General features: G+C 40.2%; 1 protein-coding gene across 5 annotated transcripts in view; it reads left to right on the top strand.

Annotated features, from left to right (window-relative positions):
• LOC147016985 (histone-lysine N-methyltransferase ASH1L-like) overlaps positions 1-9,903 on the top strand; it is a 298,948-nt gene extending 289,045 nt beyond the window's left edge. For 2 of the 5 annotated variants that reach the window (XM_085846302.1, XM_085846301.1), the window contains exons 23-26: positions 515-681; positions 2,750-2,790; positions 4,492-4,919; positions 8,999-9,903. In XM_085846302.1, the coding sequence (XP_085702428.1) occupies positions 515-681; positions 2,750-2,790; positions 4,492-4,919; positions 8,999-9,093 (731 nt within the window). In that variant the 3' untranslated portion in view covers positions 9,094-9,903. The other 3 variants (XM_085846304.1, XM_085846305.1, XM_085846306.1) reach the window with 3 other exon arrangements.
• Positions 9,904-10,543: the final 640 nt, after the last annotated feature.

The following is a 10,543-nucleotide window of genomic DNA, read 5'->3' as shown; positions in this document are numbered from 1 at the left end:
TGCTCACGTTTTCCAGTGCAGTTTGCTGTTTTATAGTGTATGCAGGAGGCATGTTTTTACTTCATGCACATATCCCAGGTTTTATTTATTTATTTATTTTTGGGAGCGATTGAGGTTGCTCTCAGTTGCCTATACACCACCCAAATAAAAGTATGTATCAGAAGAACCTGTTGCGTGCTTGGAACAAAATTTCCTGGGGGGGTACTCTGCTCGTATATATAATTGTCCTGTGGGATCTAAAAGCTGATTGGGTCAACTGTTTAAGACCACATGGACTACATATTGAACAAAGAAAATACTTAATCAATGGCACCACTCGATGGAGGGAATACAATTTAGATTTCATATTCCAAATGCTCAAAAAGCATTGTGCTTGGAATAGAAAACGAAAATGCAGTGGGTTAAACCTTTTGGGATATTTGGGATGTGTTGTATTGTACTGTTTATCATTCAAGATGAAAGGTGGTTCGGTTTGAGAATCTTTTTTTTATTGTTGCTTGACAAACATTCCCAGGGAGACCAAAGGGTGCTCAAGAAGAGGATATTTACATCTGCGACTATCGCCTCGACAAGTCCGCACACCTCTTCTATAAGATCCACCGCAATCGCTATCCCATCTGCACCAAACCCTACGCCTTTGACCACTTCGCCAAGAAGCTTGCACCCAAGAGAGATTTCTCGGTAAAGTTTTCTCCTTGCCTTGGGGTTGGGTGGGGTGGGGGGGCGAGGGGTTTCTAATTGTGAGATTGCTGTGGTGGGAACGTGTCATGTAAATAAATTGGTGTCTAGTCAGAGAACAACAGGTCCTTGATGTTATTGTCCCCTTGTATTAGTGATATTTATGCATCATCTTCAAAGCCACCCTTTGGCTTCCTTACCTTGTAGGGAACCCTTACACACGTCAATACGATTTGCACATTCTAAAAAACATCATACACGTCAGTCAATGCATCTTAGCAGCAGTGATTGAAAATGTTCAGTCAGCTTTCCAATACTGCTTTGAAAAAGTATTGTTTTGGCATGGTTATAATCATGTACCTATATAAAGTACAGTGTGTATTTGTGTATTTGTCTGTCCCCCTTCATAAGGACGATTTTAGAAGGGTTTGAAAGGCCAATCTTTTAACACGACTGTGCATTCACTACGGTCTATTTTTAAGGATAAAAAAACCTTGAAAAATTATTTTGTAAAAGAGTACTTACATCTCTTCTATTGGAATTGTAGATGGTGACTTGCAAACTGAGCCTCAAGGGCGGTGTACAGAAGCGTTTTTTTTAAAAAAATTTACAGTAAATACAAGGCGCAGGGAAGTGAAATTCACTGTGCGTGATGTGCAACACGTACAGAGAAAAACAAGTGTTCATTTATGTCTGGAGGAATTCGAATAAATAAGAAGATATAAGCACACCTGATGCTTAGCCAAGGCTTGAGGATTTGGCATGCTCATCACGAGGCTGTACCATCAAAATGAAACCTCCCAGAAGATAAAGAAAATTGGATCACATTTGCACATCTAGTTTAAAATCACGCTTTTACTCGCTACGAAACATCATATCTTCCAGTCTCCTTGAGTATTTTGAATAAAATAATTCCAACCCGTCATTTTTGATGGGCTTTTCCACGAGTAATATTAATAATGACGAGCAGGTACCCACGTTAAATTCAACTCAACCCTCTCCCACCGCAAGACCCCCCTCCCCCCCTCACATGCAAAGTCTCAATCCCCCCACCCCAACTCTCTGTCCTCCCCTCTACACCCCCCCCATACCCCAACTATCTGTCTTCCCCTCTCCCCATTATTCAAAGCATGAGGGCATTCTTCCATCATTCCATATTATTTGTTCATTACCTCATTAAAATGCTCCATGTGATTTGATGGTCGAAACAACGTCCAATTCACAATCTTTTGAGATAAGTCCAACAGAAATTCCATGTGATTGTCAGTCGCCGAATGGTGTTAATAAATGATCCTAAAATGAATCTTATTCCTCATGATATATATATATATATATATATATATATATATATATATATATATATATATATATATATATATATATACATACACACACACACACACACACACACACACACACACACACACACACACACACACACACACACACACACACACACGCATGCATGCATACATACATACATACATACATACACACACGCAACGTTAAAATTAAATAACGACGAAACATCGAATTCACATTCTCATGACACAGTCTGACATCCAAGTATATTATTATTTAGATCATGGATGCCCATGCTCTTGACAGAGCTTCGAAAATTGACAGAGCTTGACAGAGCCCGTGCTCGTTGCTCGGCCTACCAGAAAAATTTCTTCAGTTTACAGACGCCAGCACCAAAATACAATTGTTTGTCATGTACCTGTAATTTATAACTGTAATGTATAATGTGGGAATTTTTACTCATGACATGTCAGAAGTGTTTGCAATTTTATATTTTCTGCTGATAATGCACGTACATTGAAGTTCATGAATGTCGACATTTTCTTTTTGTTTCCTCCCCCTCCCCCCCCCTCCCCCCCTCCATCCCCAGCATTGTTGTGACAGTTTGTTTGGTTATAAACCACCAGGTGTTCCATATTGATTTCCCAGTATTAAATGTAAATAATGTTTTGTTTTGTTTTGTTTATGACGACATCCTGTACATTTCATTGCTTTTGATATTGCTTTGTTCTGAATCATTATAATCCACCTGATTATCATTCACTTACAGCCTCATTTCATTCCAGAAAACTACAAGAGGAATGGAGGAAGGTGAGCGAGTCACTTATTCACTATTGTTGTACATTAGCTTTGTTGTTTCTTTTATTGTTTTCCATCATTGGGTAATTTGTTTTCTTCTGGGGCTCGAGTAATGGTGGGAATTATTATTCGTGATTTGTTTTCCCTTTCTTTCTTTATTATTTTCTGTTTGACACGTGTAAAGAATTTCATGCGTTTTGTTTGCATGTTGGTGGAAGCAAATTGGCCAACAATTATTACATCACGAGGTGTGCTATATTAACCCTTTAACGCAATTGATTTAATGAATATGCTATAAACCTCACAAAGTATCTATCCGAAAATCAAAACAGGACCTGATGTGTAAACGATATCTTTTTTGCAACTCCTGGAAACGAGGCTGCTTCCTCGTGCAATGCATTGGATCAACAGGATGTTGATCGAGGTATGCTAACCGCCGTGGGAAGCAAGGACAAGCTGGCATTTCGGGTGTTAACCCTTCGTCGGAGCAAAAGAGGATTAACACCTGAAAAGTCAGCTTCCCCTCTCATTCCACAGCGGTTAGCATTCCTCGATTGATTCCATCCATTGTTTGACCCATCCGCCAATGCAGATTGACGCTAGACTTCACCAGCAAGACTAGTCGTTCATTTTTCCTGGTGTGACATAGCTCCTCATATTTTTGGTAAGGCTTGGTTCCTCGTGTTTATGCAAGACTCGTGACGTATTTACAAACCGTCCACATCCGCTCTTGATGCTTAAATATCGGGGGACTCTAAAATGTAAACAGCTCTGATATTCGCAGATAAACGCTGCAAGAGAAAATCGGAGTGTGCGGGGAGATATTTATAATGGAATAGTTGATGTTAACGAAAAGTATTCATTTTCCTCTCTGCGGTTTTGTGCGCTGGCAACATGAGAGAACTTAATATTTGTGCAATCCTGAGCAAAATGCAATGTCATGTGATTGCAAGAGTAATAACTTGGTGTTTTCATGCGAGCAGGTGCTTTTGGGCCCTTCGTCGTTTTGCCGAGCACTTTATAAATACTCCGTCTTTGCTTTGCTTTCCCTTAAAAAAAGAAACATTAGTGAAGTGGAAGACTCGTTTAGGTAATTCAGGTGGATAGAATCAACAGGATGTTGATTGAGGTACGCTAACCGCCGTGGGAAGCAAGGAGAAGCTGACATTTTGGGTGTTAACCCTTCATCAGAGCAAAAGAGGATTAACGGAAAGTACTGTATCATTAGCTGCATTCCTTAAATAATATCGCTGATTCTTTTTGGAGGGTGGATGGATTGTGGGAAGAGGGAAGAGTATGAGATATTTATTTATTTTATGATACAAGCTGATGAAAATGCAAATAACACAACAGACTATTATTAAAACTTATGTAAAGGCAATTGCATCACTATGTTTCTTTATTAATTTCTGGGGACTGTCTCGTACAAATGGCATCGTATCATTGTAACAATATCCCATTTTGGGCACATGTCCAGATATCAGGACTTTTTCAATTGTCCTTGACCATTTTTGAAGGTACTTGGTGATAAGTTGATCATTTTTCTCTCACTTCTTTCACCTTATGTATCATATTTTACCAAATGCCTGTTTTGTGAATTATTTAAGAAAAAGCTACACATGATATTCATATTGGTAATTTTTTTTCCAATTTGCAAGAAATATATAACATTGTAACAGTTTTATTTTTTTCACTTGTTTGTTTTCTACATAGATCATCTTGGAAGAGCGAGAAATTCAGAACAAAAGAAGACAACGAAAGCAAACATTGCTCAAAATCAGAGGATTGCATCTCATCGAAGGAAGATGAAGAGGGAAGCGAGGGAGGAATTGCAGTTGCACACCAACCGAGCAGTGGTGGAGCCACTGTCACGCAGGCCAATGAAGGGACCACAACCACCACGACTAACAGAGGAATCACGATCACACCGACGAAGAGGAATTCAACGGTCATGTCAACCAACAGAAGAACTACTGATGTGCCAGCCATGGTCACGCCAACCCACACGTCATCGCAGGGCCGGATTAATAAAATCCCTGGAGGAGGATGTGTCAGATCTCCAGCAGACAGGAAGAAGCGAAGACGGGACCGGCTAAATGCCGTACTTTCTCGTCTCCTGAATAAACTACCCAGAAAGAATAGTAAGTGAATATGAGTGGTGACACATTAGCCATACGGCACACTGGTGTTTATCCATATTTAGGCCGGGTGTCCATAAATTATCGTTCCAAAGGAAAACCATAATTTAGAAAAATAATGAAATGGGTTACAACGATGCAGTTTGCTACGCGTGAAATAACATTTCTCAACGTTTTGTCAATATCTTTGAAATCATAATTTTTTATCAACAGTGGTTGTGGGGACGACACTCAAATGACTCACATGTTCAACATCCTCACCACTTGTGCTTGGCTGGCCTGGCCCGTTCCACTGCAGGATGCTACAAGTCTCCATAAACTTTTTGTTCCTTTCACAAATCGTTTTTTTCGATGGTGGCTGCCTTCCATAGGTTGTAGTGAGGTTTCGTTGAACCTGTGCAGCTGATTTGGTCTCTATAAACTAGGCAACATACCGCTTTTTCTTGTGGGGATGCCATTTTCAGTAATGAAAAAAAAAGTCAATAAAACTTTGAAAAACGTCATTTCCCTTGCAGCAAACCCCATCATTCTACTCATTTCATTATTTTATTTATTACGGTTTGAATTTGGAGCAGTAATTTGTGGACATACTGCAAATCTGTTTGTTTATTCTTTATACCGGGTCCAATTTCCCTGAAATCTGTTGTGCTGCATTGTTTTCACATGCGGAAAGTCGTTCGAAACTTGGTGGACAGGTTGGGTGTGTAACAAGGACAAATTGATTTGATTTTGGTGAAGATCCGGATACGATAATCACTTGGGTTTTTTCAGTGATTCTTCACCATTGAGAGATGGGGCCAACATCACATATGTCAAAAAGTTGTAGACGAGTTATGACGGAACGATGTGGATGAGTTGGTTAAGGGACAAGAACAAGCCCATAAGATTTTGGTTCAGGTCTGGATGCAGATCCGGCCTATCGGTGGGATACAAAACGTAAACTGTTCAGCCTGGCGGAGGTATGCGCTCTACCGAGTACTGTTCTAGTTTTATCATAAATTGGTTAAATAATGTGAGAAATTAAGGGAGTGGGTGAAGTAAAATAATGTTAATAAACCTGCATCATGCACTGACAACATACATCTTTCTTTCAAACCATTCTTTGTAAAAAATCGTTTCTTACAGTGTTTTATCCCCAGTGATACGTGATGTATAATGTTCTTAAAATCATTTTTGATGTTATAGTGTGTTGTATTTTCCAAAAAAAAGAAGACTATAATATTCCCTCGTATCTTGATTGAACCTGATCCAAATGATCCAGATTGGAGCAAAATGAAAATGGTTGTACATATATAACACATCACACATGTAGACAGCCTAGGGTTGGATTAGTGGTTTGAGTGGCTGGCTTGGTATCTTAGGGTCCTGAGTTCAAACCTCTGTCATCCGTTGAAATCACACCAGGTGGGGTTGACTTCGCCTGTTATCCTTCGAAGGTTGGTGAAATGAGTAGCAGTGTACTGGTAATAGGGGCATTGCATCAGCAGCATAGCCCTGCCCTCAGTCAATGATGCTACCTGCAGCCTTGCACTGCATAGAAGGAGGGGGAGGACGTGTCGACAAATTATGGGCAGAACAGTTCAACAAAACACTTTGCAGAGTTTATACTTTAACTCCTCGTATTATGTTTTAAAAGACGTCATGATACCTCAATAATATAATTTTTGTCTGGTAAGGACAAGTAGTGTAACAATACAGACAAGCTATAAGCTAAAAAAAAAATTGGCCAACAAATCTGCTCTGCTGCTCTTTCACTTCCTCTCTGCCATTTGTGTTTTTTAGCAAAGAAGTTTTCGCACATGAGGAGGCTATTCGGCCCATCACACCTGCACCACACCAATACCAGATTTAATAAATCCGTCAATACCCCTTTCCTTCGTATGCAGCTTTTTGGCTGCTACACTGGTACTCATTTCGCTGACCTCGGAAGGACGACAGGCTGAATCAACCCCACCTGGTGTTAATCCAATGGTGGGCAAGGGGCTCGGACACAAGACCCTCAGGTCCCAAGCCACCACTCTAACCGCTAAGCCAACACCAGGGCTGTTAGGATTATGGTTAGGGTTTTCACCCTGTCATTTACCATAGGTCATCTTCCATCTGCTTGAAAATCAACCAACATCGCAGCATTACATAAAAAAGGTAAAAAAACGGATCCCTTTTACTACACACCAATTGGCTAACTTCCAATCATCATCAAGGTCATGGAATTCATTGCAGTTGACATAAAATAATTCCTTTTCTCCAATAGACTCATTTCAGATCATCAATTCGGATGCAGACCTGGTCACTTGACATTGGGCTTGCTGCTTCTACTCTCCCAACAATGGATGGAGGCCCTCAATATCAGTCCTGAAATCAGGGCTGTCTCTCTGGACATACCTCAAGCTTTCGATACAGTCTGGCATCCAGCCTTGCTCTCCAAACTGTCTGCCTGTGGAATCCAAGGCTAACTCCACTCTTGGATTACTGACTTCCTCCACTCCCGTAGCCAATGAATGGTTCTCAATGAAAACCTTTCTTCTCCTCTCCCTGTCTCGGCTGGAGTACCCCAAGGCAGTGTCATCGGCCACATCCTATTCCTAATATTCATCGATGATCTCACTGACTCTCTGGAGAATCCTCTTTATCTCTTCGCCGATGACTCCACTCTCTGCTGTGATATCCCTCATCCTTCTGACAGACAAGCAGCAGCCTCATCCCTCTCCTCAGTCCTTGACAAAATCACAAACTCGTCAAACACTTAGAACATGTCTTTCAATCCTGAGAAATCCCACACACTCACTCACTCACTCTCTCCGAAAGGACCGTTCCGCAAGCCCTCCAATCTACTCTCTCAACAACTGCCTCAAAGAGGTTCAGTCACTCAAACTCTTTGGTCTCACTCAGCCATGATCTCTCTTGGGCAAGCCAAATTTCAGGGTTGGCCTCCAAAGCCAGATGCCAGCTGGACATACTCCATCATGCAAAGTCCTTCCTTGGTCCACCTGAGCCCTGACCCACTGACAAGGCTTTCATCTGCAGCTCGATGGAGTACTGCTCTCCCCCCTGAGCTTGCTCCCCTGCCTCACATATTGCTCAGCTTGATACTGTCGAAACCAAGACTTTCCAGATCATTGTAATCTCTTGCGATGAAGCTGAATCTATGGGCCCATCAATTCGCCATTGCCGACAGGTCGGTGGTCTCTTTGTCTTCTTCCACCTCATTTCTGGACTTGTACCCTCTGCCCTCTCCATGCTCTGTTCCCCCAAATATCTGCAGGATGCACGTGGTCCACCAGCAACCCCTTCCTCATGAAACTACATAAGTCCAGAACCTCTGCTCACCTCCACTCATTTACACCTCTCTTTTCTCGCCGATGGAACCACCTTCCACACTCTCTTCAATCTCATTCTTCTCTCCCGGTCTTCAAGACAGATGTTCATCAGCATCTCAGGTCATCCCCCATCCAAAGCCATGATCTTTTCTACACCCGTTAAACCACCCCACCTCTCCCAAAAAATTGCTTATGTATCCATCTTGTCCACCCCTTGCATTCTCCCCTAACCCTCATCGTTACCTGCATCCCTTGTTCGTCTGTCTCTGTCTACCTTCTCCCTCCACCCTGCTATTGTTGTTTCCCCTTTCTTCTGCTGTTCCCTTTGTTATGTTGTGTATTGGTCTGTTCCTGTGTCCTAGCTCTTCCACGAACCCAGACCATGTATATTTTTTAAAAATTAACCAGACATAATATTAACCGCATTTCTGCTTTTTTGTCTTGAAATCGATCGATAATGGAGTTTGAACAGTCATAGTTTGACTAAATTTTATCTTATTTAATTCCTCCTCAGCGTCACGATGAAAGCTGTGGCAGCCACTTGGACTGACCCTTGTCGTTTCTTATTTGCTGGAGGAGTGGGGGGAGGAGGGGTTGTGCCCAAATTATTTTTCTTCTTATCTTTCTTGTGCATGGGCTCTTGTATTTCATCTTTCTTTCTTACTTTTCTATTCCATTATCATTGTCATATGTTTACACAATGAAGTTATTGAATTTGTCTTCAATTAATTAAGCTCTCTGTCTTGTCATTTTGTGTGTGCGCAGCTGTCGACGCCTCTTACCTGCTGCAGGAAGGTTCCGGGAAGCGTCTACGCAAGCGTGGCACCTCCACTTCCCGTGGTAGCATTCCGGTTAAGTGAACAGCAGGAAGGACACAAGGAAAAGCCAACTCGAGTGCCTTGTACGCCAGCACGCCGTTGCTTTGCCGGCGAGACACAGCAGGATTCCAAAGCTGTACGAGGAAAGCAGCAGGCGGGATAATCGACCCTCGGGCTGGCCCGAGCCCAGTGGAGCCTGCTCTAGCTCATCTGTGCCCGGCGGAGATGCGAGACTGATGGTGTTTCCCGACGTTTTAAAGACAAGGGAGCGTTGGGAGACCAAAATGGGGAGGCTTTTATCCTTATTTATTTCAACACAAAGCACTTCCGGGTGCAAACAAGCACACCTACTTACTCGCAGTTAAAGTTCATCAGTCAGCTGCGGGCAAACACGATGACACAAATAAAATAGGAAATCCAGCTCGCTCTGCCTTTGCCTCTGTGAATATCTGAATTGCGACTCGTTTGCTGGAATGTTGCAAGTCGTCTATGGAGGGCATTGAATTCAACACTGAAGAGCCTCTGCAGCGTGTTTCTTGAAAGCAAAAAGAGCATAGGAAATATCAACAACATTGGAATTCGTATACAACGTTGCGTTGCTTAAAGTATGCCTCTCTCTCCAAGCGTTCGTTGAATGATGAGGATGTTTCGCAGGTTTATAGCAATGGATTCTGGTCTGTTGAAGTGTTTTCTGCTCTGTCATTTATGAAGCATGCAGGATTATTCTGATTATGATGAAGATATGTAACTTTTGAAAACTTAACTACTAGATTTTAAAAACTTTCATTCCCCCTTATCCTCTTTCTCCTCTATGATCTCTCAAATATATATATATATATATATATATATATATATATATATATATATATATATATATATATATATATATATATATATACATATACATATATATATATATATACATATATATACATATATATACATATACATATATATATATACATATATATACATATACATATATATATATATATATATATATATATATATATATATATACATATATATACATATATATATATATATATATATATACATATATATACATATATATATATATATATATATACACACATATATATATATATATATATATATATATATATATATATATATATATATATATATATATATATATATATATATATATATACATATATATATATATATATATATATATATATATATATATATATATATATATATATATATATATATATATATATATATATATATATATATATGAGGTGTCTTTCTCACAAACATTATGTGATAAAACAAGCAGTGTTACTCCGTATGCGTTTCCAGGTGCGCCGTTTAATGTAGCATTGGACATACTCTTTTAGCAGTATTTGTGAATGTATTTATACTTGGCATCTTTAGATCATGTACATAAAACACCGCAGTAGGAACATCAGCTTAGCTTTATTGAGGATAAATAGTAATCGCAAGCCCTTTTGGTGTGTTTTTT

Source organism: Eptatretus burgeri, chromosome 11 (assembly GCF_056783735.1).
Source record: "Eptatretus burgeri isolate ZD-2024b chromosome 11, Ebu_testis_v1, whole genome shotgun sequence".
Lineage (NCBI taxonomy): Eukaryota > Metazoa > Chordata > Myxini > Myxiniformes > Myxinidae > Eptatretus > Eptatretus burgeri.
Note: the sequence above shows the minus strand (reverse complement) of the source record. Positions and strands in the feature narration are given on the sequence as shown.